General features: G+C 33.0%; 1 protein-coding gene across 3 annotated transcripts; it reads left to right on the top strand.

Moving 5' to 3' along the window:
* Positions 1-1552: 1552 nt before the first annotated feature.
* Positions 1553-23474, top strand: LOC145319624 (uncharacterized). 3 transcript variants are annotated; one of them, XM_080161887.1, is made up of 21 exons: positions 1553-1679; positions 3030-3114; positions 4095-4142; positions 5031-5122; positions 5862-5971; positions 6368-6500; positions 7893-7953; positions 10363-10430; positions 10870-10988; positions 11475-11610; positions 11808-11882; positions 12065-12103; positions 12841-12933; positions 14668-14734; positions 15755-15856; positions 17722-17796; positions 18553-18794; positions 19937-20044; positions 21297-21399; positions 22597-22641; positions 23347-23474. In XM_080161887.1, the coding sequence occupies exons 1-21, from the start codon at positions 1615-1617 to the stop codon at positions 23404-23406; spliced, it is 1926 nt and encodes a 641-aa protein (XP_080018013.1). In that variant the 5' UTR covers positions 1553-1614; the 3' UTR covers positions 23407-23474. The 3 variants fall into 3 exon arrangements, with proteins under 3 accessions (XP_080018013.1, XP_080018015.1, XP_080018014.1); XM_080161889.1 differs by lacking the exons at positions 10363-10430; positions 10870-10988; positions 11475-11610; positions 11808-11882; positions 12065-12103 and adding an exon at positions 8115-8497; XM_080161888.1 differs by lacking the exons at positions 10363-10430; positions 10870-10988; positions 11475-11610; positions 11808-11882; positions 12065-12103 and adding an exon at positions 8094-8497.
* Positions 23475-24337: the final 863 nt, after the last annotated feature.

The following is a 24337-nucleotide window of genomic DNA, read 5'->3' as shown; positions in this document are numbered from 1 at the left end:
GTTTATAATAACGTTTTCTTATTTGTTAGCTAAACATTTTTGAGGACTTTGGTAAATTGTGATTTATTGGTTTATAAAGTTGAGTGTTTAAACGTTTCAACCACTTAGTTTACGCTACAAAAGGGTTAACTTAGTGTAAATTCATGGGGATGTTTTATCGGCCAATGTCTTCTCCCCTGGGAAGGACCATATTTATTAAATTCTCCGGTAAATATATATGTACAAAGAGAGAGAGAGAGAGGAGCCTCCGAGAGGCAAGTTGTGTATGTGTGTGTGTTTGTGTGAGTGTGTGTGTGTGAGTGTGTGTATAGAGATGAGAAAGGTTTATCTCCAATTCTCTCTCTCTTTCTTCCCTTTATCTCTAACAGCTGATATTGATTATTTTCCCAGTATATTTAGTATTTACTTTTTTTAATAGAGATATTAAACCATTAAGTTTATTAATATTAGAGTGTAAAAAGTGTTATTTTTATAATAATTTGATTGTTATATAAAGAAATATAAAAGAGATAAAAAAAATAAATCTTATCTTATTTTAAGTAAATCATAACACAATATATTATTAATGTTAGTTTTTTTTAACAACTATAAGGAACAAAAACTAGTGAATTTTTAAAATAATATTATATTGTGAAAAAGTTGATTTTTATATTAATACTTTGAATAAAAAGTCTCTTAAGGGGCGTTTCGTTGTGTTTCACATTAGCTATCTTAGTTTATTTTAGGTTAAGTTAGCTTAGGTGATTGCCCCGCAGGGTTAGGCAATTAGCCCCGCAGGGGCTAGAAACAGGAGAAAAGCTACTGTGAAAATACTAAGAAACGCCTCTTAAGAGGCGTTGTCACTAAATGAACTGTACCAGCATAAATTTGTTTATACGTTCTTCAAAGAAATACTTTTTAAATGATGTTTGCTAACTAAATACTTTTTACGCCTGGTGTCGAACATAATTGCTGTCATAAAATAATAGTTGTCATTGCTGACACATTATCGAAATATCTTATTTCAACTGTATGGCATTAAATTAAAGTGACATTTGTTGATAAAACGTTATCATAATGACAATATATAAACCTTGGAGGGGGGGGATATTTTGCTATTTATTACACTAGTCCCCAAAGTCTTATCATACTGTTTTCTTATTCGTTAGCTTTATTACCTCGGGGACTTTAACTGAAATTTGATTGATTGGTTCATTTAGATGAGTGTCCAAACGTTTCAACCACTAATTGTAATCTACAGACTGGGTGATTTTGTGCATCATCCTTGGGGATAAACATCAATCCATCGGCCATTGTCCTATCACAGTGTTTAGTTATGATAGAAAGAGAGGGGTAGGTTTCTGGTAAAATCCGTAAAGGTTATGTGTTAAAAGTAAAAAACAGTAGTAGAACGATAAAAATTTATGTTAATTTTTTTTTTTTTTAATTTGTCTATAGCTCTTTTCAATAAGAAATACACATATTTAGTGAATATTATTGTTCTACTACTATTTTTAAGCCTTAAAACACACACCTTTACGGATTCTACCAGAAACCTACCCCTCTCTTTATTAGACCACCATATATGATTTTAAATATCTAGAGGTACAAAAACCATCAGAAAAGAAACTAAAAATGGACGCCAGGGGCCCTCTACCTCCGGGCTGGGACATGAAGTTTGACAAGCGGACAGGCAGATAGTAAGTATTGTTGTATTCAGTGTTTTATTGACATAATATTTTGTGCGCAATATATTGTCCTGTATGACAGTTTACTGTTTACTTTTCAAAATAAAGGTATTTTTGCTGTGCGGATTTAATTGTCCTTGTTTAATTGACAGACATCATTATTATATAAAAAGTAACAGGATGATGTCTGTCTGTCTGTCCCGATGGAGTATACCTAAAGGGGTTGATAACAAAGAGAGGGGTAGGTTTCTGGTAGAATCCGTAAAGGTGTGTGTTTTCAGGCTTAAAAATAGTAGTAGTACGATAATATTCACTAAATATGTGTATTTCTTATTGAAAAGAACAAAAGACAAATTTTTTTTTTAAAGTTAACATAAATTTTTATCGTTCTACTACTGTTTTTTACTTGTAACACATAACCTTTACGGATTTTACCAGAAACCTACCCCTCTCTTTATCCGTAGCTGTTGAACGTTTAATGTCAGAGTGACTTAACCAAAGCATTTGAGACATGCTTATTTCTTTTTTAAAAGCGAAGTTTTTCTATAATTAGGGTCCGCCCGTCCGTCCGTACGTTAATTTAAACAGATTAGAACTGTCCTATCGATTCCAAACTTTGCATGATGATTCCTATAGTAGTTAGGTACAATTAAGAAAGCGTAGGAACTCTATAAACAATACCAGAATGTCCGTACGTCCATTTTAAACATGTCGATTTTCAACTTTTTTGACAACAAATTTTTGTATGTTAAAATTATCCGATTCTTCTGATTTTTTGAAAACTGATTCCTATTACAACAAGGTACAATGTTATAAGCGAAGCAACTCTATAATCAAGTTCTAAAAATGTAAGTATGTCCATAATCATTATCCTGTATCAAGCAGTTTTTCAACAAATTTACTTACAATTTTGCTTTGACTCTTATAAATTTATATTATGATAATTAAGTTCTAACACTATACAAGTGTTAAAGTCCGTTTGTCCTATCGTTTCAGTGCTTCGCTTTTATGGATGTTGTCATCCTTGTTTAAACAGGCAGGGAGGGGACATTGCACTGTAAATTATTCTGGTACTTAAAATTCTTCTCACTTTGGGTTTAGATCTTGATTGGTTGGTTCAGTGTCCTTACTTTTCAACCAATATATTTTATCTCTGGAAGAGGTGAATTTGTTTATCATAAATGGGTATTCACATAAATACATTGTTCTTTGTCTTTCCACCCAAGATTTATGTTTAAAAGTTTTTGTCAAAGTTTGAAATCGCTAGGATAACTTTAACATGCCTAAATTAACTCTACATGCTATCACTAATGAACGTACAGACAGAAAAGCCTTGCTATGAACAATTTTATATCATTTTAGTTATTTTATCAACCATTACACAAAGACAACTAGCTGGGAAGATCCGAGAGAAAAATATCAACAGATTGGAAAACCTACGGCAAAGGTGAGTTATACAGAAAAAGGGAAGTAATTGTTATATTTCGCATCGTATTATAAACAGCTTTCCGTGGTTATAAAAGTGTACAATTATAAGATTAAAACCAGTTTTTTAGACCCTTCCCCACTCCCTCATTTTCACACTGGAATGAAATATAATCCTTTTAGAAAATTTCTGTTGTTGTTTTAATATACCTAATTTTTTTCTTTAAACTTGTATATTATCTATTACAAAAGCTATCCAATATTACCTCTCACGAGATTGTTTAGTCCTTTGACACTGTACATAATTATTATTTGATTGATCTGTCCTTAATTTTTATTCATATTCAATTTTATTGTTTGTATATGAATATTTAATACCTTTTTTTTTAATTACTGTTATGCAGCTTATTATTTGTTATATGTGTCATAAATAAATATCTAATATCTATTTTTTTAGACCCGAGGTGCCGAATGCTCGGGCTAAAAAAATGGTTTCAATCTTATGATTGTACATTTCTATATTACCAGAAACTGGATATAATACGATGCTAAACATAATTTTTCAGTATGGCCTAGAACTGAATCCAGCAGATATCAATCGTTTTCGCAGCCTTACTGGAAAAACTATTAAAAGGATGTGTTATGATTGGGATTTTTCCTCCGAAATTTTTTTTTCTGTGTTGGTACATTTAAATGATGCGGGAACGGGTGGGGGGGGGGGGGGTAGGCTTCTAAAATATTTCGTCCAGATTTCCTTTATCCAAAAGTTTCCAATGTACAACTATATTTGTCCGTCTATACTTTGTACTTTTATGTGATTTTCTCAGCTGATATTTGAAATATGTGTTTTTATTGTAAGTTATTTTATCCCACTCTAGGACTCATTGCAGATTTTTCTCAAACCTAAACTAAATTTAGGAGGTTTTTTATTATGTATTCGAGCACATTATTTTTTTTAATTGGTAAAAAATGAGGGGAAAATTTAAAAGTTTTGTCTTGCAGGATAATAAAGAGAATCAGAAACCTATAAAAGAGGAAAACGAAAAACAGGTAAAAATTATGAATTAAGTAAAGGTGCCTCCCCTTTTTTTCCAACCCAACAAGACTTAACACCCCCCCTGGTGAATATCTGTGCACACCACTGTATAATTCAAGTATGGTAACTTTGAGTGTTTTGTCTTTATCATAGAAGGAATAAGGATTCAAAAAAAAAATTATTCAACAAGTTTTTTCAGACAAACCCCAAGCTGTCCAGACGATTCCAGTTACGGCATATACGTCTCGGGGAAGAAAAAGGGAAGGGGGAAGAAAATCTCTTCAAAAGAGATGGGAGAAAAGAGAAGAGATTTTCTTCCCCACTTCCCTTTTTATATGACGTCACAGGAATCGTCTTGCTCAAATCTGGACAGTTTGGGGTTTGTCGTTTTTTTCAGTATGGCCTCCAAACCAATCAATATATGCTGGATTAGAACCGGTTTTCAGCCTTACTGAAAAATCATAGATAGCTAAAAAGAAGCTAGAGATGATTCTTAATTTGATTGTATAAGATAACAGTGTCCAAACTTTTACCCCAATAATTTTAATTTTAAATTCAAAACTCTGTTTTTATCCAGAAATGGAGGGAACATTGGACTGTAAATTATACTGGTACCCAACGTTTAAAAGCACGTTATCTTATTTGTTGTTATAAATCTTTGGGCACTTTTTATTAAAATTTGTTTGGTTGATGGTTTAACCAGCAGTGTCAAAACTTTTCAACCAATTGTAGAAAAAGGGAAATTTTATTATAATCATTGGGCATTGATTTATTATCCTTTTTTAACAATGGATTTTAGAACCCTTATTTCTTCTTTGAATTTCTGTGTTAAAATAAATAAAACCCTTTCACCAAAATATGAAAATAATTAATTTAATTGGCGGATTTTTTTTATTTATCAGGAGAATCGAGGGGGACGTGCTTCAAGTCCAGGCACAACAACCTCGTCCCATAGGCGTGCAGCCAGCCCGGGCACTTCGGCCCCTAATAGAAGGTAATATATATTTACTAGAGGCGGCGTTCTAAAATTAAAAAAAAGAAAAAGTAATCGCTCATATAGGTATAGAATAACCAAAAAGGGAGGGGACATTGGGCTGCTTAATACACTAGTTCCCAATTTCTATAAGGACGTTTTTTATATTCTTTGGCTTAACAACCTTGGGAACTTTTATTGAACTTTATTTTGTTGGTTTATTAAGTTAAGTGTCCAAACGTAACGACCACTAATTTTAATATACAAAAGGGGTACTTTTGTATGTCATTATTGGAGATGTACATCAATTCATCGGCTATTGTCTTATCCCCTTAGATCTCTTAGGTAATATATAAATTCGGGAATAGTCCATTTCGTAACATCGCCCCATAAGGGGCGATTCGTCGTATTTTTAAAATGGCTTTTTATAGGTTATTTTAGGTTAGGTTAGGTGATTGTCCCACAGGGTTAGGTAATTGGCCCTGCAGGGTTAGAGCCCCCCGCAGTGGCGGAAATAGGAGAAAAGCTATTGGGAAATTTACGAAGAATCGCCCCATAAGGCGCGATGTTATGAAAGGAACTATACCTATATTTCTAGCAATTTTTTTCTTTTAGAAAAATTACACCAAACAATCCTAAGAATTAATTATGACTATATGGTAGCCTAAAACCATACCACGAACTAGTAAAGCTTCCCTGACAAACGTAGAAACAAACAATTACCTTACTTTCTTATAGGATGACTAATATGTTTGTTTAGAAGTGGTAGCCCTGCGGGTCCTTCTGGTACAGGAGGTGGTATGACCTCAAGCCTATCTGGGCTAACTAGTCAAGCATCTGCTCTACCAGCCTACCCATACTATAGCTCTGGTAAGTATACTAACTATACAAGCATCTGCTCTACCAGCCTACCCATACTATAGCTCTGGTAAGTATACTAACTATACAAGCATCTGCTCTACCAGCCTACCCATACTATAGCTCTTGTAAGTTTCATCGTATTTTCACAGTAGCTTTTGATAGGTTATATTAGGTTAGGTAAATGTTAATGATTGCCTTCCAGGGTAAATAATTGGCCCCGCGCGCGGGGTTAGAGCCATCTGCAGTGGGGAAAAATAGGACAAAAGCTACTGTAAAAAATACGACGAAACCCACTATTTCGTTTTCTTTCAATGACCCAATTTTTTTATATGTAAATGTCAATAACAAATTTATTTGGAAACGAGTCTAAAGAAGATAATATTATTTATTGTATCTTTTTATCAGGAGCGACAGGTTCTCCAATAATCCAGTCCCGGATGCCGATGGCCTCCCCGCAGCCCCTTGCCAGGCTACAACTGGAGGAGGCAGGGCTGTTCGCTGACTCACCCCTCTTTAGCCAGCGCTCAACACTTAGAAGGTAATAGTATAAAAAAAGTCGGGGTTAAATCCTAGCCGAGCACAGCATTATAATTAAAAGGGTCAAAATGTTTCCTACTGTTGCTATCTCAGGTGCTCGATAAAATATATTCATGATAGAGGGATTAGAGTAAAAAGATCAGCCAATAGTGATGGAAAAACAGCTTAGTCGCTACAAAAGAGCAAAAAGCAAATTGCCAGCAAATGAAAAATGTCCCCACTACTTGGGCCAGGTAGTTGTCTGGGTTATACATACACCAATACTAATACATGTTTTGCACAAAAGAGACCCAACCATGCACAGAAAAAGGTCGTGCAACAAAAGGGTTGGTTGTCTGCAGGACGGTTTACCACTTAATCAATCATGCACTTCATTGGCAAGATTTGGTTTCATCAATATAAGATCTTATGGTTTATTCCGTCAGCTATAGGTTATCCAGGTTAGGAAAGTGTTATGAATTTGACGAGTGGGTTGACTTAAAGTTTGCATCCTTCCATATTCTTTCATTAATCCACTCTCAGCTGATCTATAAATCCACTCTCAGCTGATCTATAAATCCACTCTCAGCTGATCTATAAATCCACTATAAGCTGATTTATAAATCCACTCTCAGCTGATCTATAAATCCACTATCAGCTGATCTATAAATGATGTTTCTGTAAAGTAATACAGACAACCATGCAAGATTGTAAAATATTTGGGGTACAGGCCCTTTTCGTATTTTCACGGTAGCTTTTGTCCTATTTCAAGCCCCTGCAGGGGGGCTCTAACCCTGCGGGGCCAACTGCCTAACCCAATATGACCTAACCTAACCTAAAATAACCTTTAAGAACTTTTGTTAAAATACGACGAAACGCCCCTTAAGAGGCGTTGCCACGAAAGGGATTATACCTAATAATAATCCAGAAGTTCTTTTTAAATATAAAATTCTATACACAGAATTGTAAAATTACTTTTTGAGTTATTGTTTACTTTATTAAGATACTAGCGGCTTCGCCCCTAGCCTCTAGGGGCTTTGCCCCAAGAGGTGATCAAAAAAAAGTTAAGGTGAAATTCGTAAAAAAGGACCAAGGAAATCTTCTTTTTTTGGGGGGGAAGGGGTTAGGGGTGTCCCTTCCCCTAAAAAAAATAGCCTAAAACCACCACAGGACCAGTAGGTATACTCCCTGAAGAGTAGAATCCGATCGGTTCAGTGGTTACCGATATCTTAAGCTTCAGACGGACGGACGGATGGACAGACAGATATAGTGACTACGTCCCTAGCATTTAATGCTTTAAAATTATAAGATTATCATAAGACCTTCATGAAGCTTTTCTCAAATCAGCCAGTAGCATAGAAGATAGATGGCTTCAGACAAACTAAATCAAAATTCTCAAGAAAAAATTATTTAGAGATTCCCAGTTTTTGGCTGAAATAGCAGAGATGGAAAGTACTGCTCACACTTCAGAACAGGTAATTATCGTATTATAGACAGCTTTCCGCGAATATTAAAATCAAAAATTAATATTAAAACCAGTTTTGTTAGCCCCAAATGGCCGAAGGCCCCGGCCAACTAAACTGTTATTAATTTTATGATCTTTATTTTGATTTAGATACATTATTTTCTAATCAAGGCTACTGAAATAAAGAGGGCAAGTGCCAGTGAATCCTCTAGTATGTCAGATTCTAGTGATGATAGTGATGATACATTTGCTCATAACAACCCTGACAAAATTGAAACAATTGAAATTTTTGATGATTTTAAAACTGATGAAACCAATTTTGATGACTTTCAAACAATTGAATCAAAGTTTGATTCTTTGAAAAAATATGATGATAACTTTGAAGATTTTAAAGCTGCTGAAAACAACTTTGAAGATTTTCATGATGTAAATGAAACAAAATTTGATGATGATCATAATGAGAATGAGAATGTTGATATCTTTGCAACAACTCAGAATGATCAAGAACATACTACTACTGATATTAAAGAGGAAGTTAGTAGTTTGTTGAAAAGGTGAAAAAAAAGGAGTGTGAATTATTGTTTTGGGAGGTGTTTGTTTTGTTTTTGGGCTTTGATATGTTTTTATGTTTCTAACACTACTAATATCATGGAGGTGGATATTGGGCTGTTTTTTAAGCTAGTCCCCAAAGTTTTATAATAATGTTTTTCTCTTCGTTGGCTTAACAACCTTGGAGACTTTTAATAAATTTCATTTAGTTCAGTATCCAAAACTTTCAACCACTAATTGTAATCTGCACAATGGATAATTTTGTGTATCATCATACGGGATGAACATCAATTTATCTGTCATTGTCCTAACCATTTAGTTCACTAATTAATCTATAAAGCAATGTCTGCCTATTAAAGCGCTATAATTTTGTATACATTATAAATATACATACATCCCTAATAAATTACTAATACAGTTAGGGAGTTGAATCCATTTTTATAAAAGCAGAAATATAATCTATGATTATGGTTTGGACCCTCTAAAACTGTAATCTACCTTTCCACTTTCCCCTCTCTTGGTGAGGATATCTTCAACGCCGATACGATTTTTGAAATGTAAGATTCTATTTTCCCCTCTCTTGGTGAAGATATCTTCAACGCCGATACGATTTTTGAAATGTAAGATTCCTTTTTCCCCTCTCTTGGTGAAGATATCTTCAACGCCGATACGATTTTTGAAATATAAGATTCCACTTTTGTCTCTCTTGTTGAAGATATCTTCACCAAGAGAGGCAAAAGTGGAATCTTAAATTTCAAAAATCGTATCGGCGTTGAAGATATCTTCACCAAGAGAGGGGAAAGTGGAAGGGTAGATTACAGTTTTAGAGGGTCCAAACCATAATCATAGATTATATTTCTGCTTCTATAAAAATGGATTCAACTCCCTAACTGTAATAACTATTAATAATAATCTACTAATCGTAATTACATATTTATTGTTTTTATTTGTTTTGATATTATCAACTAATGAAGTAATAATTAACATAATATGATTGGATGACAGGCAAATTCTGAGTCCGATTTTGTACACTATTGGTATTTTTAAAAGCGAAGCTTTTATGATTTGGGTAGGTCCGCACGTCCGTAACGCTACTCTTTTCGTTAATTTAGGCATGTTAGAATTGTTCTATCGATTTCAAACTTTCCAAGGTGATTTCTGTAGTAGTTAGGTATGATCTCGAAAGCGTAGCAACTCTATAATCGATGCCAGAATGTATGTACGTCCATTTTAAACATGTTGATCTTTAAATTCTTTAACAACAAATTTTATGCATTAAAATTATCCGATTGATCTGATTTTTGGAATACTGATTACTGGGACAACAAAGTATTATACTGTAAGCGAAGCAACTCTATAAGTATGTCCTTAAACATTATACTGCATGTAAGCAGTTTTTCAACAAATTTACTTAAAATAATTTTTTTCGAATTTTATACATTTATGTTCTAATTGTTCAGTTTTGACACTCTACAAGTGTTAATGTTCGTTTGTCCTACTGTTTTGCTTTTATAGATGTTGTCATCCTTGTTTTACTTAAATGAAGAAAACCAAATATTAATTTAACTTAAGTACATTTTCGGAGTACTGTGTGACTGTCATCATATAATTGTAGTGTTTCTTTATCTGAAGATCTAATATTAGGGTTGTGTGTTTGTTCTTACTAACCAACATTAATCATTTTATAGAAGCTTGTCATAGTGCCTATAAAAAAATTATGTCATATAATACAAATCAATGATAGGCCAATACACAGACTAAATTGCCAATGGCGGGGCAGTATACTTTTTAATTGGCCAATGGTAGGCCAGTATGACGTCATTTTTATAGGCACTGTAAAAAGCTTCGATTCTATGTAATTTGTATTAAGGCCATCAGCAGGATAGCTGCACTGTTTCCAACAGTTGAGGAGCCAGAAATAAGAGATTTATATAAAAAGTAAGATCTATTTTCACTTTTTTAGATGATAATAAAGTAAAAGGATCTATATCTGTCTCTGTGTCTGTCTGTACCGAAGGATCTTGCTAACTGCTAAACCCATATGGTTCTCTTTTACAATGTATCTTCTCATATATCCTGGGATGGTTTATAACTATTTTGAGGGAGGGTGTCATCCTCCCAAGAGAAATCATCCAAAGAAAACAATGACCACCTACCCCCCCAAAAAATTTTTTTCAAAATAAAAATTAAAAATTATTTTTATAATTTTTCTTTTTAAAACTATAAGAAAATATGAGTGGGTCGAATTAAACCACTAACAACCTTATGTGCCCCCTAGAGGCCTTTAGGGGCAAGTCCGCTTAAAAAAGAATACAGACTGACACAAAACTATAAGTAACATTTTTGTAAATGAATTTAAAATGAAATTCTCTTTAAGGTATCATGGATCTCAGGCCGTAGTGATCTCAGCCCTGCAGGTTGCCAAGCATCCCCTGAACACTCCTGGTCCAGCTTCTGTATTCACTCCTCCGCCCTCTAGGCATGCTACGCTCCCAGGTAAAATATTTATCTTGTTAAACACTCTGACAATGGTTAGCCTGAAATTGTTGCAGTGAAAAGAAAGTAAGATCTGGATTTGATTGTTTAAAGTAAAGTCTCAAAATTTATAATCTTCCAAAGAAGTAATTTTTGCTTTTCATAGTTGGAAGAAAGATTTTTCTCCTATTCATTCGAATCCGGTGGATCCATACGAAAAAAACTATGTCTAGCATCGTTTTATATTCAGCTTTCTATGAATATAAAAATGTACAATCATAAGATTTAAAAACGGTTTATAAAACGGATTTAAACTGTTTATAATACGATGCGAGAAATAACTATTTCATTGTCCCTGTGTAAAAAAAAACCATAACCATATTTTAAAGAAGGCATTAATTATTTATTTACTTTTCGTAGTAGTATGCTTAAGAGTATCTCTATTTATATTAGTTAGAGTCACAATAACCTATCCTACATATATCTTATTACCTTCTTTATGTTTAGGAGTATCTCAGGCTATGTTGGCTGGTGTCACAATGACAGGATCACTGCCATATAACTTCCAGAACAATATGACTCCCCTCATGGGGGCCAGGGACATTAGTGGAATAGATCCTTCATCAGGTTATCCAACACCAAGGTAGAGCATTTTCTTTTTTGGATTTGACAAAAGCGTTTGATATTGTCCTACTAGCAATTTAGGAATGAATTGATGCTGTATAAACTTTTGAATACACATTATTTATCTAATTGTTTTATTGCTTTTATCATTTAAAAAATTTATTGCAGCAAATATCTTGAATAGATAATGAATGGTTTTTTTTCTTCATTTATTAGGCCAGGTACAGCAGCTTCTGATTTGGATACATCTCTGTGCATGGGATCCCCACAGATTTCTGCAAGCTTATTCAGGTTATCTATTATTTTTTTTTTCTTATAATTTAACTACAACAATTCTATAAGTTCACAAACAAATTTCAAAGAAGTAACACTAATTAATTTTCAAATTCAAAATATGGATTTTGGTATTTAAATAACCTTTGACATTGCTTACATTAATAGAATACAGAACTAATGACACAAATATTTTTTAGGAGTTTGAAGCCCCATTCTTCCCCAAAGATGAAGCTTAGGTAAAATTGTATAACAATTAACCAAATATTAATCTTTAAAAAACAATTAATTAAATTCAACTTAAATTTTGAATTTCAGGATTTGAAAAATGATTGTTTAAGAATCTATTCAATAAATGATAAGTAGAAGAATTTAAAAAGTACCTAACTTAAATGTGTAGAGTGCTTTAAATGACAATTTAGGTGATGCACATTGATTTATATGAATGTATTAACAATGGGATTTTGTGACTGTTTATTACTGATGTTTTTAATTCATATATGTTTGTGATGTTTTTGTTATAATTAATTTTGGGATTTTTTTTTATTTGTTTGCCTTATTAGTGAATAAGGGATTGAAATATTCTTAAGATAAGAGATGACAAGGTTTATAAAGTTATGTCAATAAGAAGCGTTGTAACTAAATTGGCAGAAAGTGTCAATAAATCACCTCACATGGTTAGACATTTGTCAGACAGCCTATTTCATATTCAGCATTAATATGAACTCTAAATTATAGTGGTAACCAAGGGTACAGAAAGATATTTCCCTTAGTAAATTTCTCTTGATTTGTAAGTTAAAACCTGCAATATCGAAGCTTTTCGATGTAAATATTTATCTACAGCTACATAAGGGGTATTTTAATTCATCACAATGAGTACATCAGTTTTTCGTCCATCATCTTATCCCTTAGGAGACCTTAAAACACATCAATGAACAAGGAAATTCTGAATATTTTAACACATTCAACTGTTTAGGTATCTGAAGAGTGTATTCCCAACTGTTGAGGAATATTTACTTCTGGATGTTCTAGCTAATAGTGAGAATAATGTTCAGAAAGCTTCAGACAGGTAAAATATTTACTTCTGGATGTTCTAGCTAATAGTGAGAACAATGTTCAGAAAGCTTCAGATAGGTAAAATATTTACTTCTGGATGTTCTAGCTAACAGTGAGAATAATGTTCAGAAAGCTTCAGACAGGTAAAATATTTACTTTTAGATGTTCTAGTCAATAGTGAAAACAATGTTCAAAAAGCTTCAGACAGGTAAAATATTTACTTCTGGATGTTCTAGCTAAAAGTGAGAATAATATTCAGAAAGCTTCAGATAGGTAAAATATTTACTTCTGGATGTTCTAGCTAACAGTGAGAATAATGTTCAGAAAGCTTCAGATAGGTAAAATATTTACTTCTGGATGTTCTAGCTAACAGTGAGAATAATGTTCAGAAAGCTTCAGACAGGTAAAATATTTAATTCTAGATGTTCTAGCTAACAGTGAGAATAATGTTCAGAAAGCTTCAGACAGGTAAAATATTTAATTCTAGATGTTCTAGCTAACAGTGAGAATAATGTTCAAAAAGCTTCAGACAGGTAAAATATTTACTTCTGGATGTTCTAGCTAACAGTGAGAACAATTTTCAGAAAGCTTCTGACAGGTAAAATAGTTACTTTTGGATGTTCTAGCTAACAGTGAGAATAATGTTCAGAAAGCTTCAGACAGGTAAAATATTTACTTCTGGATGTTCTAGCTAACGGTGAGAACAATTTTCAGAAAGCTTCAGACAGGTAAAATATTTAATTCTAGATGTTCTAGCTAACAGTTAGAATAATGTTCAGAAAGCTTCAGACAGGTAAAATATTTACTTCTGGATGTTCTAGCTAACAGTGAGAATAGTGTTCAGAAAGCTTCAGACAGGTAAAATATTTACTTCTGGATGTTCTAGCTAACAGTGAGAATAATGTTCAGAAAGCTTCAGACAGGTAAAATATTTAATTCTAGATGTTCTAGCTAACAGTGAGAATAATGTTCAAAAAGCTTCAGACAGGTAAAATATTTACTTCTGGATGTTCTAGCTAACAGTAAGAACAATGTTCAGAAAGCTTCAGACAGGTAAAATTTTTAATTCTAGATGTTATAGCCAAATATTGACTTCAATAATAACAAAGTTCAGAAAGGTTCGGATAGGTAAAATCGTAAATTTGAACTTTTTGAATGGTTCTATTAATTTGAAACCTAATATGAAGACTTGTATAATTGTTTAGTCTAGTAAATTTTAAATACTTTTATCATTTTTGCCACATAATATGTTCTACTTATAATAGATTTCTTAATCAATATTAAGTGCCGTTTTATTTATAATTTTACTTTAAATAATTGTAGTTCATATAGTTGCATGTTTATATTCTAAAAGACTATTCCCGTAGTAGTTAGGTATGAATTTGAGAGTTTAGCAACTCTATAATCTTTACCATAATGACCGTACATCTTTTTAAAACATTTAACCTTTTTTATGTGATATAATTTTCCTATTCATGTAAGTTTTGGAATTTTGTTTCCGATTACAACAAGGTACAATATTATAAGCAAAGCATTTCTATAATCAAGTTCTAAAAATGTGTGTATATAATTAAACAGTATCATGTATTTAAGCATTTATGCAACAACTTTTCTTACAATTTTGTTTAGAATTATACATTTATATTCTGCTTATTCAGTTCTGACACTCTGCAAGTGTTAATGTTTGTTTGTCCTTCTGTTATAAAGCTCCGCTTTTATGGATGTTGTCATCTTTGTTTTTGTCTAGATTGGTAAAGATGGGGTATGTAAAGAGAGACGCGCCCAGCGCCCCAAGATTACATGCAAAGAAAAAGGTAACGACAGGGGGTGAGGTATTATTCAGGGCTCGGCAGTCGCGCGTTATCCTGAAATTAGATTAAAACCGCTTGGATGCTTTGAAAAATCTTTAAAAAGAGGAATTGCCATTTTTGGGTCAGGTTTAGACTTCAAGCTGTTTTTTTTTAATTGTAAAATGTTAATTTTCCTCAGGCTTAAAGGTGGGTGATGCACGGCTGCTGAGACCTGCTATTATGTATTATGCTAAAGGAAATGTATTTGATCAACTCAGGAATGATATATCTGATTAAAAAGAATATTGTATGCCAGATTTGTTTGACTAATCAAAATGACCGCATTGAAATGCTGATTACGAATCTAAAAACCGTTTTGAAAAATATTGTTTCAGTCTGAAATGATCTTCAAATAACCTAACGAAATAAACGGTTTTGACTAAATCAGCTGTTTTAGGTACTTAATGAGATCTTATTCGAACTAGGAGCAATATTTATAAAAAAAGTTTTAGATACGTAATCAGCATTTCAATTCGGTCATTTTGATATTCAACATGCCTGTGTTTGAAGGAATTTTTGGTTTTATAAGGGGGCGGGCACATTTTATACCCCCCGCGCGCCCGTTGTTTTTAGATTACAAACCCCCTTTCAAGTTTCACAGGGTTTTATATTGGCCCAGTAACCCTTGCCAATGTGTAGTAATATGAAATTCCAAAATCGACCCAACCTAATAAGTATAGAAGTATAACCCAGACAACTACTGGGTTTCAGTGGTTGGGACCTTTTTCGTCTGGTAGCAAATTGCTTTCTACTAAATTACACTAGTCCCAGAGTTTTATGATTAGTTTTCTTTGGCTAAAAAACTTAGGGGACTTTTATTGAATTTTGATTGGTTGGTTCATTAAATTATGTGTCCAACCGTTTTAAATACTAATTTTAATCTAAGGGGGAATTTTGTGTATTATAATTGGGGATGAACATCAATTTATCGACCATCGTCTTATCCCTTGATATCCCTGTCATAATTGTCATTGTTCTCCCTAGGCCGAAGAGAGGCTGGCAGAGAAGCGGACTCCGCTGATAAAACCTCCGCCAATAAAAACTGACGCGGAAAAAGATGTGCTCAGAAATAAGATGAAGGATAAGGTAATAGTTATTAATCGCATATTATTATTGACAGCTCTCCGCGGATATTGGAAAGAAAAATTTCAAAAATTGAACCAGTTTTGTTGGCCATCAGGGGCTAAAGGCCCGGGCTAACATAAATTATATTAAGTTTATGATTCTTAATCAAATATTCGTAGAAAACTGTCTGTAATGAACCTAGTAATAGTGTCTAACTTTTTATCTTCGTGACGTAACAAAAATCCATCTCTTTTTTAGGGGTTTCCTATCCCACCTCCCCTCTCATCCTTCGATTTTTATTACGCCACAAAGATAAAAAGTTAGACACTAATACTAGGTTCGGAAATTATTTTACAGTGTGGCTGCTAATCCGATTCATATCCGCTGGATTAAAACCGGTTCTATGACATACTGCAAAATTATGTGTCGTATCGTATTGAAGACAGTTTTGAACAGGAATCACTGTTTGGTTGGGCATTACAAAATCTTTTTACTCTTTAACATTGCTCGCTGATTTATTACACTAGTCCCCAAAGTTTTATAATAACTTTTTCCTACTCGTTGGCCTAACAACTTTGATAACTTCAGTGAATTTTGATTAGTGGATACATTAAGTTGAGTGTTAAAACGTTTCAACCACTAATTTTAATCTATTGAAGGAAGTGGTAATTTTGTGTATCATAATTGGGGATGTAAATCAATTTATCGGCTATTGACATATCCCTTTAGATCCCTAACATGTTTTAGTATGAGAAGAAGAATGATATACCAGAGAGAATTCTATTTATGATAAACATAATTATCCCTGTTTTAGTATGAGAAGAAGTATGATATACCAGAGAGAATTCTATTTATGATAAACATAATTATCCCTGTTTTAGTATGAGAAGAAGTATGATATACCAGAGAGAATTCTATTTATGATAAACATAATTATCCCTGTTTTAGTATGAGAAGAAGTATGATATACCTGAGAGGATTCTATTTATGATAAACATAATTATCCCTGTTTTAGTATGAGAAGAAGTATGATATATCAGAGAGGATTCTATTTATGATAAACATAATTATCCCTGTTTTAGTATGAGAAGAAGTATGATATATCAGAGAGGATTCTATTTATGATAAACATAATTATCCCTGTTTTAGTATGAGAAGAAGAATGATATACCAGAGAGAATTTTATTTATGATAAACATAATTATCCCTGTTTTAGTATGAGAAGAAGTATGATATACTAGAGAGGATTCTATTTATGATAAACATAATTATCCCTGTTTTAGTATGAGAAGAAGTATGATATATCAGAGAGGATTCTATTTATGATAAACATAATTATCCCTGTTTTAGTATGAGAAGAAGTATGATATACCAGAGAGGATTCTATTTATGATAAACATAATTATCCCTGTTTTAGTATGAGAAGAAGAATGATATACCAGAGAGAATTTTATTTATGATAAACATAATTATCCCTGTTTTAGTATGAGAAGAAGTATGATATACTAGAGAGGATTCTATTTATGATAAACATAATTATCCCTGTTTTAGTATGAGAAGAAGTATGATATATCAGAGAGGATTCTATTTATGATAAACATAATTATCCCTGTTTTAGTATGAGAAGAAGTATGATATACCAGAGAGAATTCTATTTATGATAAACATAATTATCCCTGTTTTAGTATGAGAAGAAGTATGATATACCAGAGAGAATTCTATTTATGATAAACATAATTATCCCTGTTTTAGTATGAGAAGAAGTATGATATACCAGAGAGAATTCTATTTATGATAAACATAATTATCCCTGTTTTAGTATGAGAAGAAGTATGATATACCAGAGAGAATTCTATTTATGATAAACATAATTATCCCTGTTTTAGTATGAGAAGAAGTATGATATACCAGAGAGAATTCTGTTTATGGCTCTGGAATCTGTTTTATATGACGAGGAACAGGTGAGTTTTTGTGGCAGGGCTCGGAACCTGAATAATTTTGTGTAATTGAACTACCTTTTATGTTATACCATGCTGTTGACTGTTGGCATTCGGATGTAAAATTATTTATAATTAAAATAGTCTAAAACCATCACAGAACTCATGTGAAGCATCTCTTAAATTTGCTTCATCTGCCCCCCAAATATAAAACATTATTCTAGATTTATTTGGTTTGTTGGCTATACCTTATTCCTGATTTGGTACATAATCAATTTTCAAATTTGTTCTTGAATGCAAAGTTATTTAGGATTTTAGCATGAAAAAAATCTATATTTATGACTATTTTAATGAATAGATTAATATTTATTAAAAGCTCAGTCTGTCTGTTTTTTGTTAATTTAGAAATAAGAAAATTTGTTAATTCAGAAAGTCCCTACGTTCATCTAAAACATGCTGATCTTCAACTATTTTGACAACATTTTATATGATATAATTATACTATTTATCTTTTTATTTTGAAAAATCATTCTTACGTCAACAAGGTACAATATTATAAGCGTGGCATATCTTTAATCAAATCCTAAAAAAAAGACTTTGTACTTTTACTGTACCTTTGTTTTGCAACAAATTTTTGTACAATTTTGTTTAGACTTTATTAGAAATTAATGTTCTGTTTAAGTACTGACACTCTTCAAGAGTAATTGTTTTTGTCCCTCCTTCAGATTTTAGAGGTTTGCTTGTATGGAAGTCATTCTTTTTTCAATTGTAATTTTTAAGGCAAATAACTTGATAACAGCCATGATCGAAGACGACCTTAAGCGTCAGAAGGAGAAAGAGAGCAAGCAAAAAGAAAAGGAGAGCGAGCGTGCGCGGGAGAGAGCTGAGAAGAAAAAATCCCCGAAACCGGTTCGCAAAGCTATTGAGCCGGTGCAGTCCAAGTCTCCCAAACATGAACCATCACTGGGGCTGGGTGCCAGGAAAGGGGCTGGCAAAGGTGGCAAGGACGAGACAGATTCAAAGTAAGAATTTATATTTATATTTGTATATAAGAAGCGTATTTTCTCTTTCATTTGTGTATTTTCCAGGGCTCGGCAGCCGCGACATTGTCTCAAATTCAAACTCATTCAGAAAGAGGGATTTATTTTAGACTTCCAGCTGATTTTAAAATTATACAAGGTTGATTTTCCTGAAATGTACAGGCAGCTGACGCGCTCCTGCCGAGCTCTGGAATTTTCATATATTAGTTGGTTAAAAAAGACAACATTTCAATAACATATATAGTTATAAAGACATAGATAATATGTTTTCAGTCAGCAATTATCACTTTTCATTAAAGCACTATCGTCGAAATATATCTCATGTCAGCTATGTCATTATTAAGGCAATGTAGTCGACGTAAATCATTAAAATTTACAAATGCTGACTGTTGAAAAGGTTACCACAAAGTCTCATATATTTTGATTATTATTTTCTAGTTACAATATGAAGTTTGTAATCAATAAAATAACACTTCCTTACACTCTGCTTTCTTTTTCATATTTACTCTTTTATGTGCAGTGCAGTTAGTTATAATAAAATCATGTTTCATAGAATAGTGTAAATATATTTTAAGTGAGGATTAATGAATATGAAACTACCAAACAATGCATAAAATTAAGTAAATATGTGTTAATAATATTTAAAATCATATTTAATTAAATTGAATTTAGATAAAAGTCTAAAAACTGAACCTAACTCCTAGGCTAACATAATAAATTGCATAGGATTTAGCCCAATATCATTCTTATGTCTATGTTAAAAATACATAACTATCTATCTAACTATGTCTAAATTATTATTTCTAGTATGGCTTCGAAACCGAGAAATATTCGCTGGATTAGAACCGGTTCTCAGCCATACTGAAGACGCATATATAGCAACGTATTTTCAGACAATTTTCTACAAATAAGTAAATAAAAAGCACGAAATCGATGCCAGTTTTGTTACCCGCACTTTCGGCCCCACGGGGCTAACAAAGCTGGTTTTATTTTTATTATTTTGTTTTTTTATATCCGAAGAAAGCTTTCTGTCTATAATACGATGCGACAAATAAATATCCTGAGAAAGACTAAAGTTATGTAGTTTAGTCTTTCTCAATGTCCTTATATTTTTCTGCTTGCAGGACCTCTACCTCCATCCAAGAGGGCATAGCTCAGCATTTCCGTGTGTCCGCCCTGGCTAAAGGACCTAACCCGGATCTTTGCAAGGGACCTAATGATGATTTACTTCTGTAAGTATTCTTAAAACGTTTTATTATACGTTGGCTTAACATCTTTGGGGACTTAAGTTATTTTTTTTTGGTCCCCCCCCCCCCCCCAACTTGATTCACTAAGTTGAGTGTTCAAACGATTAAACCACTAATTTTAATGTCCAGAAGGGATAATTTTGAGTATCATCATTGGATATGTACATTAGGGCGGGTTCATATTGGAATTAGACAAAGAGGGGATATGCAACAGATAAAATTAACCTTAAAAACATTTCTGACCAAAAAAAGAATTTTAAAAAATTTAGTTTTAGAACGCGACCACTAAAGAATTATTTCATCACTCATTAATATGCAAAGACGACATTCGATTTTTTAAAATCAGAACTATGGCTTCATGGTGCTCCCTGGAAAGGCCTTGAGGAGCTGAATCAGGAACTTTTGTCCGTTTCAAAATATCTCATTCCTAGCCTTAGAAATTACTAAAAAACCACAATTTTTTAAGGTTTATTGAGAATTGTCTAATTTGTAGAGGTTTTTTACATTTTCTCAGGCTAGGAACGAGATTTTTTGAAACGGTCAAAAGTTCCTGATTCTACTACTCAATGCCTTTCCTGGGAGCACCATGAAGCCATAGTTCTGATTTTTAAAAAATTTGACTCCCATTTACAAATAGCTATACAATTGAATGTCTGGTCGTCAGCGGTTTTAAGACTTAGGATAAATTTTAAATCATCCAGAGGTGTATTATACTCATACAAATCATTTGCAGACCCCCGCTTTGGCCTCAGAAAAAATGTCCAAAATCGACCCACCCTAATGTACATCAATTCATCAGCCATTGTCTTATCCCTTTAGATCCTTTTTTTACTCTAAATACCTAAATGTTAGTGTTTTGGTTAATGGAGAAAAACGGTGATTTCCCTCAAAATGCCTAGCAGTCAACGGGTCCCCTTCCCTTATTTTTGAAATAAAATGAAAATAAGCTTATAAGGGGGCCTAGACCTACGTTTCCCAAACCTTTCGGGGCTCGCCTGTACCCAAAAACAAACACACACAAAAAAACACCCCCCTCTAGTTCTTTGTTATTTTTCTTATACGTTGACATAATAACTTTGAGGACTTCATTAGGTTGAGCGTCCAAGTGTTTCAACCACTAATTGTAAACAAAAGGGGTTATTTTGTGTCTCGTTATTGGGTATGTCCATCAACTTATCGGCCATTGTCTTAGCCCTTTTAGATTCCTGATAATTCTTAGATTTTTGTTCTTGTTTAGAACTGAATATATCGTGTGGAACGGGCCTAATGCTTCCCTGCGCAAGGGTCCAGATTCTAAGCTGGCTAATGGTCCTAGCATGAGTAATCGCAAAGGACCCATGGTAATGTATTATATTATTTACTAGCGGCTTCGCTTCTAGCCTCTAGGGGCTTTGCCCCAAGAGGTAATTAAAGAAAAAAAAATAATTACCTTTGGAGATGCCCCCACAAATTTTAAATAATTTTTAAAAAAGAAAAAAAATTGAGGGGGGATTTTTTTTCATTTTTTGGGGGGTTGGGGGTGTCTCACCCCCCAAGAAAATAGCCTAAAACCACCACAGGACCAGTAGGTATATTCCCTGAAGAGTAGAATCCGATCGGTTCAGTGGTTACCGAGATATTAAGGGACGGACAGACGGACAGACAGACAGACGGACTGACAGACATCATTCTACTTTGTATTATAGATAATAGCGCAGATACTCTATAACTAATGCATGTTTATTATTCCTTCTTCGTTTTATATAGAATCATTTGAAGTAAACATTTTGTTATTAGTCAATTAAAATTATACTGACCTATCATTGGTCATTTGTATTGTTTGACGTCATTTTTTATTAGGCATTATAACCTGCTTCTAATGCTGTTTTTATGAAAGCAGCTACTCTTTAACAAGTGTATGTCTTTTAATCCTTCCGTCTAGTATATAATCACTTAGGTCTTTATAGTGCCTAATTGACGTCATACAGTACAAATGACCAATGATAGGCCAATACACAGACTAAATTACCAATGACAGTCTAGTATACATTTTAATTGAGCAATGGTAGACCAATATGACGTCAATTTTATATGGCACTATAAGCTGCTTCGAATCATTTAATTACAATGGGATTTATTTTGCTGCTTTTATAGATACCACAAAATTCATAGTTGCTATGATTGTTTTTTGGTCTATTTAATATTTTTTATAAATGAAATTCAACTATTGTAAAATTGCTTAAGCTGCAAGATACGTTTTGGACGTACATCCATAAAAGCAAAGCTCTGAAACGGTAAGACATACGAGCATTTTAACTTTTAGAGTGTCACAAAGGAATGAGCAGAATATAAACGTGTAAGTCTAAACAAATTTGTAATTTGTAATTTGTTGCAAAGCTGATTAGATACAGGATATTGTTTAAAGACATATTTACATTATTAGGACTTTGTTTAAAAAAAAATGTTTTTTTACCATCTCTGACGATAAGAGTTATCCGTTACGGACGGACGAACCGACCCTAATTATAGAATAGCTATATATACTTATAATTTTGCAGGGTGCGAGTATCGGACCAAATCCAGCTAATAGAAAAGGCCCCCAGGTAGAGTAATTTTGAATAGTGTAGCTACTCAACAATTCATGTTGGTTGGTCTATAAATTACGCTAAAAAGCTTTAATGTTTTTTGCCTCCATGTGATTGGCCAACTTAGTATTGTTTACTGTTTAGTATAGTAAAACACAGACAACAACCTGGTTTAAGTTGTGGGGACCTTTTTCGTCTGCTAGCAAATTGCTTTCTGCTCTTTGGTAGCAACTTGCGTTAATATTTACGACGACGCTATTGGCTGATATTTAAAAACCCAATTTGGCAGTCGACACTGGATCCCCACCCCGTGAACATACAGTTATTTAGACTATTTCCCCTCTAATCTTTTACATTAGTACAGATAAAAAAAAAACATTTTTTGCATTGTTTAATTAAACAAACAAAAAATATTTCTTCATAATTATTCCTGTCCAATGTCAAATAACTACGAAACGAGCAGATAACTAAATATAGATTTAGGTTTTCCACCGAATCATTTATTACTTTTGATCATGGAAAGAAAACGAAGTAGCGGGTTTTGGCGTATTTTCACAATAGCTTTTGATAGGTTATTTTTAGGTCAAATAAATATTAATGATTGCCCCGTAGGGTTAGAAAATTGGCCCCACAGTGGCTAGAAATGGGAGAAAAGCCACTGTGAAAATACGACGAAACCCACTACTTCGTTTTCTTCCCATGATCCAATATTTTTAATTTTAGATAAAGCCGAAGGGAAGCATGATACAGAACTATGAAGATAGGCCTAGACGGAGTGCCTAATACGCAGGGAGCTTTGGGGATAAGACAATGGACGAAAAATTTATGTCAATCCCAATTAAGATGAATAAAACCCCCCCTTCTGTAGATTAAAGTGTTAGTTTGATCCAACTAATCAATGTTTATTAAAAGTAGCTAAAGATTATAAGCCAAATAAAACGTATTATAAACCTTTGGGAACCAGAGCTGGATCTTTAAATCATTTCAATGGTGTGCTAAATCCTCGCGCAGAATTTCAGCCAATCACAGCGTCCCATTTCGTATAATGCGCCGCTGTGATTGGCTGAAATTCTGCGCGGGGTGATTTAGCGCACCATTGAAATGATTTAAAGATCCAGCTCAGTATACCTTACAGTTCATTGTCCCCTCCCTCTAAAAATGGTATAAAACTATTTGTAAATTTAACTTGTCTAAATAGTAATGACTGCCAAATGGTCGAGTGCAATGCGTTTCAATGCAAATTATTCAATGCAAGTTACATTGTATTTTTTAGACGTTAGACGAAAGAAATAATCTTTTTTCCAGTATGGCTAATAAACCGCTTGATTAGAACCAGTTCTTAGCCATACTGATTAATCATGTATAGCATTGTATTATAGACAATTTACTACGAATATTAAAATAAAAATCACAAAACTTGTATATCTTTTTAATCTTATATATTTTTAATATCTGCGGAAAACTGTCTATAAAACGATGGGATAAATAAGTAAAGTTTCTATTTTATTGGCATTTATCTTTTAAAAATATTGTTTTTCCTTCTCATCCTTTAGTATGTATTAATTTGTTATATAAATGCGTTTCAATGCAATAAATTTAATTGAAAAAAATGTGTAATTCCTACGTGAATTTTCTAATTACTAAAGTAGCTGGATGTCTAACTGAAAGCAGATAGGTTTGTCTCAACAATGATTTCAACTTGAATCGGGGAGGG

The sequence above is a fragment of the Acartia tonsa genome, chromosome 5, assembly GCF_053477335.1.
Source record: "Acartia tonsa isolate MP-2025a chromosome 5, ASM5347733v1, whole genome shotgun sequence".
Lineage (NCBI taxonomy): Eukaryota > Metazoa > Arthropoda > Copepoda > Calanoida > Acartiidae > Acartia > Acartia tonsa.
This window is presented reverse-complemented; position numbering and strand designations above follow the sequence as displayed.